The sequence below is a fragment of the Haliotis rubra genome, unplaced genomic scaffold (genome assembly GCF_003918875.1).
Source record: "Haliotis rubra isolate DU_JTF1 unplaced genomic scaffold, ASM391887v1 Scf32, whole genome shotgun sequence".
Classification (NCBI taxonomy): Eukaryota; Metazoa; Mollusca; class Gastropoda; order Lepetellida; family Haliotidae; genus Haliotis; species Haliotis rubra.
In genome coordinates, this window is record NW_025766991.1 from 713,913 (window position 1) to 735,410 (window position 21,498).

At 41.6% G+C, this 21,498-nt stretch overlaps 1 protein-coding gene across 1 annotated transcript; it reads left to right on the forward strand.

Annotated features, from left to right (window-relative positions):
* Positions 1-208: 208 nt before the first annotated feature.
* LOC124283661 (centrosomal protein kizuna-like) lies at positions 209-20,900 on the forward strand. Its single transcript, XM_046719652.1, is given in 16 exon segments — positions 209-286; positions 1,078-1,140; positions 1,383-1,545; positions 1,847-1,924; positions 2,525-2,975; positions 2,977-3,189; positions 3,337-3,529; positions 4,028-4,177; positions 4,893-5,060; positions 5,649-5,799; positions 6,688-6,832; positions 8,171-8,272; positions 8,847-8,988; positions 16,551-16,682; positions 18,964-19,010; positions 19,355-20,900. Coding segments are annotated over 16 exon segments (2,376 nt in total). The 5' UTR covers positions 209-224; the 3' UTR covers positions 19,471-20,900.
* The last annotated feature ends 598 nt before the right edge of the window (positions 20,901-21,498 follow it).

The window sequence follows — 21,498 nt, forward strand, 5'->3', positions numbered from 1 at the left end:
AAATACCTGTGTAACTATTTAGTGTCTTTAGTATAATATAGCATATTTCATCGTTATTGAAGAAGTAAAACCTTTAGTACACGCATGTATTTATATGTGATACAACTTTTAAATGTCTGTCAAAGACGTGATAATATTGCTTGTTCCTAATCCGTAAAAGAAAAAGTCCCAATAATCATATTAACCAAGGGCACTTAACTCCGTAGCAACAATTTTGTTTCAAAATGGCGTCTAATGTTGAATATTACGAAAAACAGAAAGAATTTCAAGATAAAATAAATAAGAGGTACACATTTCTTTATGAACTTTTCAGATTAAGAGTATTGACATATTCTGATCGTTATGCAAACATAATATAGCGTCGACATTCTTTAATGCATCTGGTGGGGAGTCGACAAGACCAGCGACATGCAGGTGCTTGCAAGTCCACGATCTGCCGACATTCGAATTGGGATGTCAAGGCAATAGATATCAGGATGTTTTCAGATCGGTTAATATTCAAGACCATTGTCACGCAAAATATCCTTAAGAAAAGTCCCAGATTTTGGTATAGAAGAATAAAAAATAGCAAATGAACGTTTTCTCAGCTCTGAACCCATGGGCATTTGTCTTCAGCGAATTCCTTGAGATGGGGAAATTGTTCTATACGACTTCCCGTCGATCAACTTGACAGCTTCAGTTTATAGGTTTATCGCATGTCCAAAATGATTATTTTGTCCTGAGTTTATCAGCCCTCAAAAAGTATTGGTGGACATTTGTGTCCCATGCAACACTTGCTTCAACATATTCAGTCAACATGCATGAAATGATAGATAGTAGATTATATCAGAGACCATATAATATATGGTCTCTGATTATATTGGTTGTTTTGTTTTTTCTGTAAGTGGTTGATTTTATGCATGTAACTGTGTGCCTTTCTGAGGGCACCATTAAGCAACAACAACCACATCTAAATAGATAATGACAGAAACATGATAGTCAACACAAAAGGTTCAACTGCAACAGCTCCTGCTGTACATGGCCCCTTGTGTTAACAGATTCCTAGCTGAATATTCTTAACTTCCATTTTCATTGCAGTGAGCAAGAGAGGCTTAGATTGGGCCAACAGTTGAAAGCATATTTTCAGTCAGACCAGAGATTGTGAGTACTGGCATGTATTAATATCTATAGCATAAGGATCATGACTTCAAGTTTCAGAATTTATTGGGTACCATGATATAGCTGGAATATTAATGAGCAAAGCAGCAATAAATGTATAAAAAGTAACAATGCTGCTGTCTTGAGGTTCTTTTGGTTCTACACATACTGACAATCGAACGCATATCTCAAAGAAAATGAGGTCAGCTTATGCCAGTAGTCATATCATGGTTGTGTTTCGATAGAGGCAAACTGAAGGCTGTACGTCTACATAACTATTGGAAGAAGATCTGTGAGGATGAACGTCGGAGCAAGCAGAGGAATGAACAGATCCGCCGAGAGTTTGAGAGGATTGATACACACATGGCCTCCCTTGGCTCCCGAACAGAGAAACTCAGAATATTAAAGGTTTGCTATTTTTTCAAGTCATATAGTGAATTCAGAAGGAATTGATAGCAATTATACATACTTCTGTAGGTTCAAATTTTGATTAAACCATTTTCATGTTATTGAACTTTACAATGTTTATCCATTTGTTTGATTTCTTGTTCTTCTTCTACCAGCCTTGTCTCTCTACCATTGTCTATGTGGGGGTTATTTAATATTTAATACTAAGAAATCAAAAGGGTAAAATATAAAATAATCTCCAATTCAGATTGAAGTATTGTTTACTACATCATTATTGTGAGATTCTGTGTTTCATTGACAGAAAGAATATGAGGAGTACATAGAGAGGACCTACCCCCAGTGGAGGGAGCTATGTCAGACCAAGATGGCTGGGTCTCAGGTACCAAGACAGAGAGCAGCTCTTGTGTGGTTGATTATTTTAGAAGAAAATATAACATCTGGTCTATTCTTTAGATATTCTTAACCATGTTAACTGTAGACCCCAAAATAAAGTGAAGAAATGCTATTATGTATGCCATTATCATGACTGGGTAGGCAATGTAACCAACTTAACAAATGTTTGGAGCTTATAACTTTTGAGAATGTTGATTATCATATTTTGCATGTTTTGAAACCTACAGTTTTGTTGGTTACATCATTTCAGCATCTGAGATCTAGAATGGAACTGCTACTGAAAATTATTTATGGCCACTGATGTAATTATTGTTTCAAAATAATGCTTGGAAAAGAAGAAAAAGAAACTTTCACAGAGAATTCAAATGGGTGTGTTGAACATAATTGATATTACAGTTAGTTGATTACCTTGATTTTAGACTCAGCATTTACATAAACAAAAGTTGAAAACTCTTGCATGAGCCCATTGGCCTAGTTTTACAAAGTGAAATTAGTGATGAGATGATTGTAACTCCAGTATGTAAACATTGTAGAACAGCATCATGTTTCTCGGTCTATAATTTACAGGTTTTTGTGTGTGTTTTAGCCTGCTGCCACAGATGCGTCTGATGGTCAAGCAGGCAGTCCTCGTGAGGAGACGGACCCAATAGCTGAGAAGGTGAAGCTACAGATGTCACAGATCATCAACAATAAATCCACAACTAAGCCATCCAACAATATCATGAACATTCGAGCCGTGGGAACACCTCAATCCGCTTCTACAAGTGCTGCTCCTGTGACAACCCACCAGACCTATACAGTCTCCCAACAGTCCTACATGGCTTCTGAGCAGCCTCCCCATGCCTCCCAGCAGACATACACAGGGTCACAAGTTGCATCATCAGTCCCTCAGCAGAGCTACCCAGGGACACAGCTTGCATCATTCACCCCCCAGCAGTCCTTACCATCAGCCCAGCCGGGCACAGATTCTCATCACACATATATGAACAGCTCAGCCATCTCAGAAGACACATATCCAGCCTCCAGAAGCTTTTGCTAATTCAAGTCGTGTTGCTGAAACATCTGTTGATCGGGACAGTGATTTGATGGGTAAAGTGCTTCAGTCTGAGACTCCCCGTGATGTTAGTAGGGTGTCCAATACTCTCTCAGACACACCTCGTGACAAGAGTGAAGATGGTGGACCATTGCCTGTACAGAACATTAGTATACAGAGAAAGGTGGCAAGCCCAGCACAGGCAACAGGTAACAAAGGTGATATGGAGATGGGAATTTTTGTTGAAAATAAGAATATTATGGTCCTGATGTTTGTTATTCCAAGCTCATTGAAGTAATTGATCTTTTTTGTAGGCTAAAAGAATTTTATGTTGTGTGTCATTTCTAAATTTTATTCCTTTTCAGTTTCAGCCATGCAGCCTGAAGTTGATGAAGAAGATGTTGACTTTGGCAGTGATGTTGACCTCCCACTGAGTGATGCACAGGGTCACGCTCCTGTACAACAAAGGGAGAGAACTGTGTCAGGTGGAGAAGATTCTGTCTCTGCATCAAAGCCTTTTGCTAGAGGATCCAGTTTTCACTCATCAAAACGATGGAGGTATTTAAGTATTTATGATTATGTCTGTGTTGTTTTGGAATCATGACTGATGTCTATCTGCTGTTTAATGAGTTTGGCTGTAAGTTATTTCATGATTTATATACACATATTGTATAAGTTGCGTGTGTGTATATTCATGATTGGTCTCCACCTGTTGTTTGGCAAGTATGGCTCTGTGTGTGTGTATTCATGATTGATCTCCACCTGCTGTTAGTGAGTATGGCTGTTTGTGTGTATTCATTATTGAACTCTCTCTGATGTTTAGCCAGCATGACTGTGAATGTACTTATTCTTGCTCTCTACCTGTTGTTAGCACGTATGGATGTGAATGTGGTTATGCTTTTTCCCTACCTGTTGTTAGTGAATTCTATCCATTGTAATGTGAGTACATGTATAGTGCTTTGTTTGTGTGTATTCATGATTGATCAATTGGTCTCTGTCTGTTCATTGTGAATGGCTCTGTATGTATATCATCATGATTTATGTGTATCTATTTAGCGAGTATGGCTGTGTGAAGCCGGAACTGACACTGGAGGGTTTGCTGTTCCTGCTTAAAGTTGTGCAGGAGGATTTCCCCCAAGCCTTTGCTTTAGATGGCTACTACAGATCCTACAGACCAGACTCATCTGCCAGACTGGAGATCATACAGTGAGTACACCAGCTCTCCTCTCTCCTTGTTCACATAGTACAGGATTGTCAGCTACACTTGATAGTAAAAGTATGCTTAATTACATCTGTGAAAGTTATTAAGGGTATATTGTTCAGAAGATTACTGTCACACTTGCACAATGATACTGCAATATCAGTCTGCGATTTAAGCCTGCTTCTAATCAAATTCTGTTCTGCCTACTTGTAGCTTCAGCTAATAGCATTCCATCAGTCTAAGTAAACTTAGGCTCAGTATTATTCATTACACTGCTTATACTGAGTCTTATACTTTCATTTGTTGAGAGATCAGTGACTGTGGGGAATTTTGTAAGTCCCACCGAACCCTAAATAGTAGCCGTTGTCAGATTGGTTAAATCCGTTCGGCCGTCTCGCATTTGATTGGACAGTCATAGGTCGCTCAAAGGTTAGCTGACGTGACCTTCTCAGACTCAGTATAGCAGTGCAATGAATAATACTGGGCCTAAGTTTACTTAGACTGAGCATTCCATATGATAACACGAAAATCTGATGAAAATGATGTAGAGTCATGTTGAAGACTGCTGCAGTAGTATCACAATAGTCATGATACTGTTTTTAGATATGGCAAACTATTGTTAAATGGGGTCACTATTAATATGATGCAGTCGTCTTTGTTCTAAAATATTGTGTTTACAAGAGATTCTGAAACCTCCTTAATGTTGTGTTTATGATTCAGAAAAGCCAACAGCAAGAGTGACCTGGAGACGTTTGACCTGAACCAAGTGAGCATGCTGGTGTTGGAGCAGATGATTCTGGTGGTGATGAGTCTGAAGGATGGCTACTTGTTGTCTGACAGTCTACTGGACCAGGCCGAGAACACCGCTCTCACACAGCATGCCATCAAGTTAGTACTAGTTCTATTTAGAGTGAGTGAGTGAGTTTAGTTTTATGACGCACTCAGCAGTATTCCAGCTATTTACGTGGCGGTCTGTAAATAATTGAGTTTGGACCAGACAATATAGTGATCAACAGGGTGAGCATCCATCTACACAATTGGGATATGATAACATTTGTCAACCAAGTCAGGGAGTCTGACCACCCGATCCTGTTAGTCGCCTCATATGACAAGCATGGGTTACTGAAGATCAGTTCTAACCTGGATCTTCACGGGTTGTTCTATTTAAACACACAACTTGTTACTGATCCTGTTACAGTCCTCAATGCTATGTATGTATTGTAAAAGATTCTAAATATGGTGATTAGGTTCATAGAATGCCCGCGGAATATGAGTAATACCTGGATGGCAACTGGATGAATGGTACCTCTGTCACCATGGTGACGATCGGGCAAAGTCTATGGCAGTGTCATAATACTCGCAATACCTTTAAACACCATTCACTTGCTCTCTGTACAGTTTTAATGTATGGGCAAATTATCTCAAGAGGTCTTGTCAGTCTATTTAGTTATTAAGTTGCCTTTGTACCCATTATAGGCAGCAGTTGTCTCCTGATGGGCAGACATTGTGGAACGGCTTGTTCAACCACTTCTCCCTGCTGCTGCAGTACAAGGTGATGGAGCCCAAGGAAATAGCCGCCATTTTTGTGCCCTGCATAGTAGAGGATGGATCACTCAAACAGAAAAAAGTGAGTGGCCTGTTGTACAAGATCGCCATTGATATATTGATATAATATATATAGTCCCTCATATTCACAAGCTATTTGTCACTTGGTCAAATCTCTGTTGCCCTTTGGTGGCAAATTGAATGCAAAATGATCTGTACTGAAATTGCATTCTGGGCACACTTTTCTAAAGATCAGATGTGAAGCATCATCATCACTACTACTGTTCAGTTAAGCGTGGGATTAATTTTGCTTTTAGCGCATAAAAGACAATAATCATATCAAATATTCATGTTGTCATGGCAAATACTTGGTAGGGACAAATTGCAATTTATAAACAACAAACACTACTTTATGATTTCTGTGTTTAATTATCATCAGTACTATAGTATACACTCTTTGCGTTCTGGCATATGGGACACTATGTCATGTTGACAAAGTATAATCACCTCTCTGTGATTGTTTTAGTAACACAATTCAATTGTCACTAGCTTTGATCATTGCATGTCTATCTGTTGTGATACCATCACTCAGGTGTTGCCTGGTAGCGCTAACAGTTTTTGTGAACTTTCCACGGAAATTGCACCCTTGAAAATATATACGATTACAGTATTTCATCTTTTGTCCTTGTTGCCTGGTCACAGCATATAGGTATTAGCTTCATCTGTGACAATGAAGTACAGCGTATAGGTATTAGATAGTGGGGCCACTTGGGTTCTGTTGCACAAAGCTATCTTAGCACTAAGGTGATTGTAACTCCCATACTTTAACATAGGCTTACAATAGTGGTAGTGCTAAGATTGATTTGTGCAACAGGGCTCTGGTCCACAGAATACAGTGTTATCAAATCAGTATGACCAAATGTTGGCTGGCAGAGCTGAATGGTAATGGATGAATATGTGTCTTCCACAGGCATACCAGTTGGTTACACGTCTACTGACAGTAATGAGTGGGGATGAGACTGATGATGCTTCTTCCCTGGCCTCCCCAGTGCGTCAACCCCCTCCACCGCACACACCCAAGGCTGAAGTCAACAGTGGCACATATGATGGAAAAGGTGAGTCACTTACTTAGTTAATGAGGGTTGTAGAGTCAGTCAGGGGGAGGATGGCTTTATGGTGCAGTTATCTGTGTTACTATGTTTACTGTGATTTCTTGTTTCAGGTAGACCTCGTGAGCTGGGCACAAACTTCAGTTCTGACTGTCTATTCATTATCGTTTCTATATGTAGTGGAGAAATCATGAGGATCTGTTGAATCTGGATAAAATCTGTATGAACCCTGGACGTGTTATGTGTAGTGTAGTCCACCCATTGTCACATAATGCTTTGTGATCCCCCGCCGCACGTTTAGCCCAAAAGCGGGGGATATAGTATTAAGCTCCGTCTGTCCGTCTGTAAGTACCGAACGTTTGTGTACATTAGGACATCACTTAAATCCCAGAGTAGACCACAAACACTTGGGAAATCTTTGTGTATTTGGTATCTTCCTTCTTTCAGTTTCCTTGACCTTCATTCTAAAGGTCACAAGGATTTAACATTTTACCTGCATGTTAATATATATATCTCACTTGGGAAATCTTTGTGTATTGGTATCTTCCTTCTTTCAGTTTCCTTTGACCTTCATTTCAAGGTCACAAGGGGATTTAACATTTTACCTGCATGTTAATATATATCTCAAGATCCGTTCACTGGATTTTCTTCATATTTGAAACCAAGCTTTATCTAGAGAAGGCGCGGGGCCCAGTCAAGTTTGGTGACCTTCACATAATTGTCAAGGTCACAGAGACACTTTGAAGATTGCAGCATATTAACCTACATGTTATGCTTGTCAGCGAGATACCTCAAGAACTATTCCCTGGAGTTTCTTCATATTTCACACCAAGCTTCATCTAGGGAAGGCCCAGGGCCCAGTGAATTTTTGTGACTTTCACATAATATTCAGGGTCACGATGACACTTTGAAGATTTCAGCATGTTAACCTGAATTGTCAGCAAGATATTTCAAGAACGGTTCACTGGATTTTCTTCATAGACTTTCAAGACTTCGCTTGAATGTTTTTCAATAAGCAATTTCTTTAGTACTATTTTTGCATAATTTCATACACTATGGCATTCATGTCAAGGTCAAAGTCAGTCTTGAAAATATGTGTGTGTTTGAATACCTAAAGAGCAAGATATCAAGAGAGGTTGACTGGTTATGTTTTTGTTGACATTTAACTTAAACTTTCATTACTTTATAAGTTTGATTTGATAATTTGCAGCGGGGGATTATGTCACCTTAGTGACAATGCTTGTTATTAATATGTATTGTCTGTGTACATTAGGACATCACGAAACCCAGAGTAGACACAAACACTTGTGAAATCTTTGTGTATTGGTATCTTCCTTCTTTCAGTTCCACCATTGAAGTTTGGCAGCCTGCTGGAAAAACCTCTCACCGATGATGAGTCAACCAGCTTTTTCAGTAGTGCTCCCAGGGATAAAATGCCACTAAACGGTAACTATGGAAGATTCCTTTGACAGATAACCACTGAAGTGTACTGGACATGTTGGAGAAAATATCAGATATAGAAAAACCCAATGCGGAGTCCCGTTTAGAATTGTTCCCCAGCAACCTGTGCTTGTCTTAATGGATAGACTTGTCCTAATGGGTTCAGGCCCAGTGACTTGGACAGTAGTGTATCATAGTAACCTGATGATGTGTGACATTGCTCATAATATCAATCATTGGCTTAGTCTGTGACATTAGCTGCTAGTCAGAAGTCTGAGTCTAGTAAGATTTTGTTGGTCTAGGAGACACAGAAATGTTAGCCAATACAACTCCAACATTTGACTGAAACTGATGTCAAGAACTAAGTTTAGGATAGTATCATTAAAATCTTTTGATGCTGATTGTCTGGTTGGATTGTTGGGTTCAGGCTGGCTTATTTACAGGCTGCAGTCATTCTAGAATAATTGCTGAGTGTATTGTTAGGATTTTGCATTAAACAGCAAACAAACAAAATGAGCATGTCCTCCTACTCAATGTGTGTGCATCTTTGAGCTGCTGATGGTTCATGTTGCTCTTCCAGAAACTGATGCCTACAAGAACATGCTGAGTGGAACAATGAACAGCCAGCCCAGCACACACATAGAGGAGGAAGAGGATACTGATGATGATGTTGAGAAACAGTTTGCCTCGGTGTTGTCTCCTCGTACCCCAGCAAGCAACAGGTACGAGGAGGATGGGGGAATAAAGAGGGGCAGAATAGTAGGGTGAAGGAGAGAGGGAAAGAGGGGGGGGGGAGAATGAGAGGAAGAGATTAGAGATTATGAAGAGGAGGCAGAGATGGGAGATTTGGAGTGTGAAGCAGAGAGGGAGGGGTTGAGGTGAGAGTGTACTACATGGTTGTCCATTGATGATGATTTTGATTAACACTATGCTTCTGTTTCCATGCTTTTGTTCCCCTGCACTTTAGATGGCAGAAGGTAGGAGGAGGAGGTTTGGTGATGATGATGGGAGGCATTGAGCCATGGCACTTGTGCTCACTGTTTCAAACAGTGTAATAAATGTCTGTTTCCTCATACTTGACTCGAGTTACATTGAAATTTGAGAGTAATTTGAAGAATGTCTTGCTTTGATTAACCAGGCAGATTTTGATACCATTGCAGATACTTGATGTTTCCAATAGTTCATCTGAAATCAACACCAATACACTTATGATACATTGTTGAGTTAGAAATTACACTTGTTTTGGTCTGTCTGAATTATCTACAGCTTGGTTTAACTCAGGTTAGTGTTTATTAATGTTGTTATAAAGTGAGTAGTGAAAGAAGTAGTATTTAGATCTCTTTTGTGGAAAACAGAAAATGTCTCATGAATGTACTGTAATGTGAGCTAATACTACAACTTGCTGTGCAGAGTTTATTCCCTTAATCATGCCAGGATCTGCTGATATTTTCCCCTGTATTTTGGACAGCAGAATACCTGTGGTTGTCAATTTGCATCCCTGCATCACTATGGGCTTCCACCCACATAAGCTGACAAGCTGTAATATATTTCCTCTAATGAGTGTTCTTTGAACAGATCACTTTCCAAATGGGAAATGACAGAAGCCTGGTGGTTAATAAAGACTTGGTGCTAATATTTCAACTATGGTGTTGCTACAGTTTCTAATCTCTTGACATACAAAAGAATGTAAAAGTTTGTGATACAGAATATCATTCAACATATTCAGGATAGAGAGTGAATAGACACATATTGAAATTGCAGCAAAAACACTTAGTACTGAGTGGTAACCAAAGAACATATATCATATGTGAAAAGAATCAAATATACACAGTGTTTTTAGATTGTTTTGTCCTTTGGTTTGCAAAAGTTGCCTACTTGAGCATGTATTAGAAGAAATATGACTTATACAAGTTGTTAGTCACTGATTCTTCTGTCTATGAATATGTCATGTTTAATTTTTTTAAACTTATCCTATCTCCGACTTGCACCTCTCTCTTGCTTCGACTTTTAGTGGAACGACTGTAAACTTTTTCCATAGGCCTCCTTGTCCATTCGCCTGTGCACTCCATGCTGCTCTCCTTAATTAGCTTCCTAGTTCCTAATAAAGCTTGCAGCATGCTCTACTAATTGCCCACGTGACTACCTTGAATGATCATTCTCTTTCTTGTCGCACGACTGTGTGGACGTGCTGTATATTAGGGACATTATTTCACCCTAACATCATGGGGAAAACTGATAATCAGTCAAGGAAAAGGAAAGTTTGTGCTCAATGCAAGACGAAATTATTCGTCCCTCGACCCTCACTCGTCTTGCAGTGACTGTATTGGACAATGTAACTGGAATAAACGATGTGGCAAGTGTAATTCACTAGAAGATGAGGGATTTTAAGGCCTACCTTCGTGTTTGCACCCAGAGAATCGCTGATAGGGACAGGAAATCAACAGAATCTGATCCCACTCCCGCCAAGTGTATCAAGTTACAGCGACAGAAAATCGTACCTTCACGCAAGAGAGCGACGCCTGTGGTTCAAGAGGATTCTATGGACGCTTCATCAGATCTGAGGATGTTCGGCACCTATTATGTAAGCATCAATCACCTTCTTCCATAGCGCCAGATCACACGCAGCGGGTGGTTGTGATCGATAATTCTTCGTTGCCTGTCCCATCTACACTATCAGGGGACCTTAGATCGACACTATCATCATCCAGATCATCGGTACATATCCCTCTACTGTCTCAGTTTGTTTGGAGCCTGGCCAACCTGCGTTCAACCAGCCAACTGTCTCCCCACAGTTCATTGAACTGGACTGAGCTGTCTACAACAGTGTCTCCAGGGGATGTTCATCATGAATCAACACTTCAGGTTTAGGTCACCTAATCGCCGATCAGAGCGCCACATCATTCTAGATCACCACAACGATCTAGATCACCTTCACGATCCAGATCACAATCACAAGCCCAGTCTAGATCACCCGTGCGATCAAGATCACCGGATCGATCCAGATCAGTCACGCGATCCAGAGCACAACACGATCCACATCACCTGATCAATCCAGATCACCTAACCGATCCAGATCACCAACGGGTCCAGATCACAACTTCAATCAGATCACCAGATAGATCCAGATCACCTAGTCGAACCAGATCACCGAACCGATCCAGATCACAACATCGAAGTAGATCATCGGACCGATCCAGATCACCTAATCGATCCAGATCACCGAATGGATCCAGATCACCGAATGGATCCAGATCACAACTTCGAATCAGATCACCGGACCGATCCAGATCACCGAATGGATCCAGATCACAACCTCAAATCAGATCACCGGACCGATCTAGGTACCTAACCGATCCAGATCACAACATCGGAAGTAGATCGCCAGACCGATCCAGATCACCGAACCGATCCAGATCACAACATCAAAGTAGATCACCTAACCGATCATGATCACCAAATCAAGCCAGAATGCAACTGCAAACCAGATCACCTTATAGATCCAGATCACCTTTTAGATCCAGATCACGCATCACAGTTTCCAGTTTGTGCATTGAATTGATCTAGATCACTTTACAAATCCAGATCATCTTACGAAACCCAGGTCACCTATACGATCTAGATCACCTTACAGAGCCATTGACCAATCGGGATCACAGTACAGATCCACATCTCATGGCCGATCCTATTCAGATGGTCGAACCAGAGCTCCAATCAGAACCAGATCACCAACTAGAACTACAGCGACCCAGACTAGTTCTTCATATCATACTGGATCACCTAGCCATACTAGAGAATCCAGATCACCGGCTTACCAACCTACTGCAGTACTTACCCGCGTCGAGAGATCTCGATACAGTTCCTCTGACCGACGTTCGGGTGATAATTGCTCTCGGATACCACTAATAGGCCTACAGTCTCTTATGATGTTCCGTCTACACGCTCTGAGAATCCTTCGACTCACTCTAGGATCATTGCTGAGTCATGGGAACCTGATAACAATCCCACTCCTACAGCGACTCCGGATCTAAATATGATGATCAGGGCCATAACCTCAGCCTGGAACCAAATACAGCCTTCTACTCCAGCCCATCCGGCCGGTAGCTCCTGGCTCTTCATCTGGTCCACCTCCTGAGATTGATCCAGTCCAAATAGCCATGCCTGCATCTCCCGCTCACTCTGAGTTATAAACCCCTGGGAGTAGCTTTGCAGCAGTTGAGACACCTCAGGTACTCCTTTGGATTGTTGAGAAGCTCCAACTTCCCTTGAGTACTTCAGCAGATGACCTGGATCACTCTTATACTCTTAGGAACCGGGATTGGTCTACCATCACCCTACCACCTCGACCTTGTATACTGAAATTATCCAGTACACTAAATGATGGTTTCAAGAGCCTGAAACGAATTAAGGATGGATTCTCTGCTCCCAGATATAATCCTTCTACCTCTCATGTCCAGGGCTCTAACAAAATCTCACGGCTCCAACAGTTGTTCAGTCAACATTTGATGAGGATACTGGAACCCTGTGTGGCCATCGAGCTGCTTAAGCCCTACCTTATTGAGGACCGAGAGTTGGCTCACATGGATTCAGCCATGAGAAAGACGTTGCCATCTATTAGTTGCATGATTGCAGCATTCGACGCTGTTAACACTGCTCTGGAGCATACTTACTCTGATCAAGACGCTTACATCCGAGGATGCATGACTTTAGCTCTGGACCAGTTCCAAATTATCCTGGATCAGTTGTCTAATTTTTCAGGGCTACACTCTTGATGTTAGCCGGCGTGGACCCCTTAACATCTCTTCATGGGAGGAGCGATTTAAAACAGAACTGTTTCACCAGCCTTGGTTTACTGACTCCGTCTTCAATGGTAGCATCCAAGAAGTATCTACTAAAGTTGATAAAGAAACCCACTTTCTCTTTGGAACTGTTAAAGAAACAGAAGTCACAGCTCCAGGACTCATTAAAACAGCGTCAAAACTGCACAGTTCACCCCTACCAACTGGATTTCATGCAATCTTTTCAGGTGGCACATCCACTCAAGGCCGTGGCAGAGGAAACAGATGTGGTGGTATCTCCCGTCAGGATGCTTATCTTCATGTTCCGATACATCCAGAACACCGAAGTACCTTGCTTCGTGTTCAACGGGAATCACTACCAATGGAAAGTCCTACCATTTGAATTTCCACCACCCCATGGCTTTTACCCGAATTACCAAGCCCATAATCGAGCTTCCTCCACTTTCAAGGGATCACCTTCGAAGCTTACATAGACGATTGCATCCAGGCTCAACAGGATCAGATCAGATTATTTCAGCGGGCTCAGCTACAGTTCACCACCATGCTGCTCAGACAGTTAGAGTGGCTGTTGAACATCGCTAAATCGGACCCGACTCAGAAACTTCAATTCATCGGAGAGCTGTTCGACACTCGTCAGGGATGATCTTCGTACCTCACGACAGGTGGATAAAGATTCAACAATGCATTCCTCCAGCACTGTCTCAGGCGAGAACCTTACGACAGTGGCAGGAGCTACTGGGCCTTCTGGACGCGTCAGCTCAAACCTTAACGTACAGAGGTCAGCTACAACCTCGGCTGATTTCTACACCCATACCTTCAGGCCGACAACACCAAGGAACTAATTTGCCTTCCAGAACCGCTTCGTCCAGTCCTTCAATGGTGGCTCGATGAACGGAATGTTTGCGCCGGAGTCTCTATGATGCCCTTTGCACCGACTCATCACCTATTAGGCCGATGCATCCCTCATGGGTTGGGAGCTCACTTCTCGACCACAAAGTGGCCGGGCTGTGGTCATCCATTTAACGGGTACTTCATATAAACGAGCTGGAATTCAAGGCGGTAATTCAAGCCGTCTCACATTGGGCAACAGAGCTTCAATCAACAAGTCTGTTGATCCAATCAGACAATTCAACAGTGGTTTGGAATATAAATCATCTAGGCTCAACAGGCTCGGCGAATCTGCTACAATGGGAGATCGGGTTCTTTGATCTCATCGACTCACTCAACATCGTGAGCCAGAGCCAGACACATTCCCGGGTAAAAATGTGATCGCTGATGCCTTGTCCTGATCCATCCGACCGTCCCCGACAGAGTGGAAGTTACTGCCCCAGATCTTTCAGTCGATGATCTACCCATTATCACGGCCTCAAATAGATCTGTTCGCCACAAGGTTCAACAACCAACTTCCAAAGTTCGTATCACCAATCCCAGACTCCTTGGCGTGGGACCTCGACGCGTTGGCAATATCATGGGAGGGTCTCAATGCCTACGCGTTCCCCCCTCCAGCTCTGCTACCAAAAGTAATACAGAAACTATTGGCCACCAGCAACATACTACTGCTTTTGGTCGCACCCTTCTGGCCAGCGAAGAAGTTGGTTCGGCCAACCTAAGAAGCCTGGCAGAGCCAAACCCAGTACCGCTTCCCAACCGGGACGACCTACTTCTTCACCCTCACTCGGAACTGCGCCACGGGTCACCTCAGACCCTCAATCTACACGTTTGGCGCATCTTCAGAGGTCTCTCATAGCTAAGGGCTACTCTCGCCGAGTAGCCACAGCTATCACTTCAGCGCATCGTACTTCGACCCGTTCCTTGTATGACAACAAGTGGAAGAAGTTTGAAGACTATTGCAAGCTTAGGGGAATTGCATCTCCCACTTCCACCTCGGCTCAGGTCGTTGCTGAGTTTCTCCAGCATCTCCGCACTACTAAGAAACTCAAGGGTACTACGTTAGCTACCTACTTAGCCGCCATTAACTCGGTTTTGGCTACCACCACGGGCACGAAGATTTCCACTGTTCCCGAGTTGCAGAGTCTACTCACGGCTCCTATAGACTTTCCTGGGTCTCCGCTGGGACTTCATTCGCGAAAAACCAACTGCCAGGGCAACCAGACCAGATGTTTACCATTCCCCGTTGTCCACCATTCTTGGGCCTGATGATAATGAAGATTTGACACTCTGCCCTGTTAGGGCTCTACACGTTACCTTGCTGCAGATTGCCCAACAAGCGCGCAGATGAGGGATGGTTCCGCATTCGTTACTACTTCCTTTGTATATACTGAATAAAAGTTGAAATGGATCTCAAAGAACTACTTCACTTGGCCTCCATACCAAGGCATCGGAATACGGCCACCTAGCGTGGCCCTACGGACCTGAGGCACAATCAGTATGACGATGCAGAGGTGTTCGACATTCACTCTTACTGACCTCTACTCCACGGAGCAATTACGTCAGTGAAGTGTGACACTCCCGAATTCCAGTGGATTTCGTTGCATTCTGCCTCCAAAGTTGCCGGGCACATCCTTTGACTAAGCTTAGGCAAAGGAGTGAGGGTCAATTTGATGCTGCCCGGAACTGAACGTTAAACCTTGGAGATGCCGAGTTGTGTTTCTCTTTCACCCGCCTCGGTCGGTGTCTGGGGGGCCTTCTTGAAGCAGGGGCTGGCCCGATTCTAGTCGCAAGACTTTAATTACAGGGGTACCTTGTAAATCGTGGCGAGGCGAGGCTTACTTGCCGAGTTGCGCCCCTTGTCGTGGTAATACAAGGTTGTGGCGAACACCACATAATTTCGGGAGCACCCACTACAAGCATAGGAGTTGCGTGCATGCGTAACAGGCCTCCCTTGTACATCGCTATCTACGGTTGTCATCAGTCCACACAGCTCCAAGACCAGCTGTTCACACTGTCCAGACAGAAGGGTAATCTGCGGCCCGCCGTCCAACCGTGGGATAAGTGCAAGTCGTGAGATAGGATAAGTTTAAAATTTGGAAATTTTAATATAAATTGTATATTTATATACTTATCCTATCTCACGCGATGGATGCCCGCCCGGCCTCCCCACTACTCAGATTACAACGTTGGCTCCAAGATGAGAATGATCATTCAAGGTAGTCACGTGGGCAATTAGTGGAGCATGCTGCAAGCTTTATTAGGAACTAGGAAGCTAATTAAGGAGAGCAGCATGGAGTGCACGGGCGAATGGACAAGGAGGCCTATGGAAAAAAGTTTACAGTCGTTCCACTAAAAGTTGAAGCAAGAGAGAGAGGTGCAAGTCCTGAGATAGGATAAGTATATAAATATACAATTTATATTAAAATTTCCAATTTTCCATGGCAGATGCTAGGTAAATATGAGTCTTTTTTCATCTTATTTCTACTGTCTGAGTAGAGAAGCTAGGCATTCTTTCATCTTTTGTCATACAAACTGTTGACACCAGGTAAGATATGCGATAGCGGTCAGATCGAGTCAAAACATCCTCAACCTTTCAGCATCCCAGAGGCAGTGGCTAACTTTGACACACAAAGTAAGCCACCCCAGATCGAAGATGACGAAGTGTCCGAGATGAGCAGCCCAACAGCGGCAAATAGTCCTGTGTATGTCCCAACAGCAATACAGATGAGGTACCCAACCGCTGTTGTCATGCTGCATGTCTGTACCGGTGTCGCAGAGCTGTTGTCTGTTTTGCTAATACTACCTACAGCTTTGGTCATAGCTGACAGTAATGCTCTGCTGTTGTTGACGATGCTGTTGTTTGTACTGATGAAACAAGTGACGTCAGTGCTGATCTATAGTTGCTGATGCTGTTGCTGTTGTTGTTGTTGACTACTACTATATGCATGCATATCCGACCTAACATGGCAGCATGTTTTATGTTGGCTTACTGCTAATGTTTTGTTGTTGTTGTTGACTACTACTATATGCATGCATATCCGACCTAACATGGCAGCATGTTTTATGTTGGCTTACTGCTAATGTTTTGTTGTTGACGACTACTACTATATGCCTGCATATCCGACCTAACATGGCAGCATGTTTTATGTTGGCTTACTGCTAATGTTTTGTTGTTGTTGTTGACTACTACTATATGCCTGCATATCCGACCTAACATGGCAGCATGTTTTATGTTGGCTTACTGCTAATGTTTTGTTGTTGTTGACTACTACTATATGCCTGCATATCCGACCTGACATGGCAGCATGTTTTATGTTGGCTTACTGCTAATGTTTTGTTGTTGTTGTTGACTACTACTATATGCCTGCATATCCGACCTAACATGGCAGCACATGGCACCTGCTAATGTTTTATGTTGGCTTACTGCTAATGTTTTGTTGGCTTACTGCTAATGTTTTGTTGTTGTTGACTACTACTATATGCCTGCATATCCGACCTAACATGGGCATGTTTTATGTTGGCTTACTGCTAATGTTTTTTGTTGTTGACTACTATACTATATGCCTGCGACTACTACTATATGCCTGCATATCCGACCTAACATGGCAGCATGTTTTATGTTGGCTTACTGCTAATGTTTTGTTGTTGACGACTACTACTATATGCCTGCATATCCGACCTAACATGGCAGCATGTTTTATGTTGGCTTACTGCTAATGTTTTGTTGTTGTTGTTGACTACTACTATATGCCTGCATATCAGACCTAACACCTAACATGGCAGCATGTTTTATGTTGGCTTACTGCTAATGTTTTGTTGTTGTTGACGACTACTACTATATGCCTGCATATCCGACCTAACATGGCAGCATGTTTTATGTTGGCTTACTGCTAATGTTTTGTTGTTGTTGTTGACTACTACTATATGCCTGCATATCCGACCTAACATGGCAGCATGTTTTATGTTGGCTTACTGCTAATGTTTTGTTGTTGTTGTTGACTACTACTATATGCCTGCATATCCGACCTAACATGGCAGCATGTTTTATGTTGGCTTACTGCTAATGTTTTGTTGTTGTTGTTGACTACTACTATATGCCTGCATATCCGACCTAACATGGCAGCATGTTTTATGTTGGCTTACTGCTAATGTTTTGTTTGTATTGTTTGTATTCTTAATCATATCAATCAGAATTTGCTCTATTCAAAGTTTACCTTGCATGTTTGTATGTGACTTAACATTTTACCTTATTGCACAATGTTTTTAAATGAAATAATCACCCAATACTTTCTTGTTCTGTTCATTTCTGTTGGTCATTATGCCAAGAGGTGGGAGGGCTAGCGAAAAAAAATGATTTAAGGATTGTGTTGAGGGTAATTTCCTGAGGAAGAATTTTATGTAATTTCAGCAAATTTCCTATACTATAACTTTTGCAAAATTTAAGTTAGACTCAGCAGTAAATATTGTAAATGAAGAATGAATTGGTCTGGTGATATTTGGAATGTTAAATGTACGCGTTTAAGACATCATAACCTGATATCATATTTATAGAAAACAAAATATATTTCATTATGTTTAATTTCTTATGCATGATACATAATATATTTGCTCTGCATGAAGCTTTGAGATATTTCTCTGCTTGAGTTTGTCAGCATACTAAATTATGTAAATACATCCCATTGTTTATAGAAGTAAAGGATTAAAACCAACTTGGAGAACTTCCCTGAGAACAATAGCCCAGGGAAGAAGGGAAATGGGATGAGTCAGGCCCTTTAAACAAAAGTAAACAAGTCAAGAAAAATATTTATAAACAATATTATGTTTCAGACATACTTTCCATGGACATTAAGAGAAAGATGTAGAAAGCTCTTGTTGTCGTACATGTATTTGATAAAAGAGATTTTTAAAAGTATTTTGGTTCACCTTTGCCCTTGTAGTCTTATGGTTCAGTACCTCCAGTATTTGGCATCATATATATTTGTCCCTTCATTATTGTTCCATCTGTTTCAGGTCAACAATGAACTCGACAGGTTCAAACCAGCCAGTCAAGAGAATAGGTACAGTAGCAAGTTTGGGGCGGACCCCAAGGGGATTCATGGTTAGAATAGAACAATAGCAACTGATGGCAAGTCTGGTGTAGATCCCAAGGGGATTCATGTTAAGATTGAGCTCATTAGCAGTTGATGGCAAGTCTGGGGTGAATCTCAAGGAAGTCTGGGTAGGACTTGGCACAGTAGCAACAGATGGGGAGTCTGGGGTAGATCCCAAGGGGATGCTCGCTTAGAATTGGGCCTCCAATGGATGTTTCAGTTTGTTAATGTATTTGTTTCCAGCCATGAGAAAGTGCTTGTATTTTAAACACTTATTACAAAAGCATGAACGTTTTGTAAATTTCTTTCAGCGGGAATAAAAATCAGCTCTGACCTTGACACAGATTCTGAGCTCGATGTTCTTGCAGCCAGCAAGAGGCGACAGGAATCGGAGGAACAGGAGGATGACTTCGACTTCTATGGCTGATCCTTGTAGATTTGCCAGGTCACCAGTGACCATATATATCAACATATCTCTGATCTAGTCTTCTTGATTAGTTGGTGCATTTAAGTCCATATGTATCCAGTACATTTATAAATATTTACTTCTCATCAACACTTATTGACCATGCTGACCTGAACATTCTGTAAGCACAGGATGCTTGGTGTAGTGGTTGACTCTCAGTCATTTCAGGATCTCCAGGCAGCCATTGAGCTTATTGCTAGTGATTTGTAGTTCCTAAACAATGGGTACATTTTCATGATATATATAGCACCAGTGCAAACAGTTAAAATCTTAACTGTCCAACTCTCTATGTGCTGATTTATAAACATGTTCCCAATGCTTTTCTCACCATCTGGGATTCCAGGTTAGAATAGGTCCCCAGCAACCTGGCTGCTGTCTTGGTGACTCAGTCAATTGTGCGGCATGGTATGCAAACTGTCCGTAGTTTCACACAGTTTCAGTAGTTTGTCTTTCTCGTCTTGATTATTGACAGGCTAGAATATGTATAAGTATGCTGCAGCCATGAGATAGTGGTGAAACATTCAGTCATTAACCACAGGCTACAGGTTGTGATACCTGTGTACTCCATACAGTAGTGGAAGAATACGCTCATGTGGGTGACAGGTGTGTGTCCACGCACCCAGCAGCTAACAGTCAACGCATGCATGAATCCTTTGACAAAACCCAAACTTCTATGCAGTCCTCATTTAGTGACAGTGTAGTGCAACTGATAAGTAACATGGTGGATGACATATATATTTGAAATCAGACCAATCAACTGATAAACTGGGCCTGGGCTATTGTTAAGATATCAAAGACAATTACCAATCCACATACCCTCAAACACAAAATGAACCAGACTTGTACAGTCAATGCAAAGACAAGAGGCAGCTGAACTGACAACTAAGTGCAACTTATACAGAACCGTAACCTAATTCGTGGATAACCTTGATTCGTGGATTGCGGTAATTATCATGCTATCTTGTAAATTAAGTCATGTATGACATCACAAAGCAGTACTTCGTGTACACACAGTGCCACGCCTTGCTGACAAAAATGTTCCGAATCTCTGCATTACATGTAAGTAAAGTAAATCTAATTGTCCAGCACTTTGATAAATGCCACCAATACCAGATTTTATTTTTTTACAAAATGTCAAGTAAAAAAGATACTGTTAGCACCAACCTTCTCACATCTCGTCGTCCTCTTTCCTATGTGTCAATAGTTACTGCAAAGGGCTGTCGTACATTGTGATATTTTGTAACCGACTATGTAATCCACAAAACTAGGTGATGTCATATCTTGTGTGTGCACGAAAGTGTGATGATTGCAAATGACTTCGGTAAACAAACGTTTCATTCACGAGTGGAAAATTAGGCATTTTCAATTTGCTGAATCAGTGAATAAAATAATCAGTGAGTATACAAAATGAAATTGTGTATTTAAAATATGATTGTCGCCGCACTTCCCTTATATCCATGAATCAAGGTTACGCAAGTGTACATAGCATATATATATATATATAAGAAGAAGTTTCTGAAATAATCACACGACACAGATTTATTTCAGTTATTTAAGAAACTTCTTCTTATATATGTACTACTGTACGCTAGGTATTCTCATCACTTTCTTTATATTTATATATGCTGTCATCATCTGCCGAATCACTAAAACCTGAAATAAGATTAAAATGATTAGTTATACATTTATGTACACAATATAAAATCCCTGATTTCATCCCTGTTACAAGTGCAGCTTTAAACAATCAATCAACCTCTTCACAGGCAGTTTTCTGTTTTGATGAGGATTAAAATCTATGACTAGGTGCACAGGATAACTGAGGGATTCTGCAGGGATGTTATTGGCAGAGTCATGCCAGTGATGCATTGTGTATGAGATAAAAATCTATGACTCGACACACAAGATAGGAGAACAGGGATTCTGCAGGGATGTTTTTTTGCCATGGTAGCATAGTCACACTGTGTAAAATTTGACTGGGAATAAAATGGC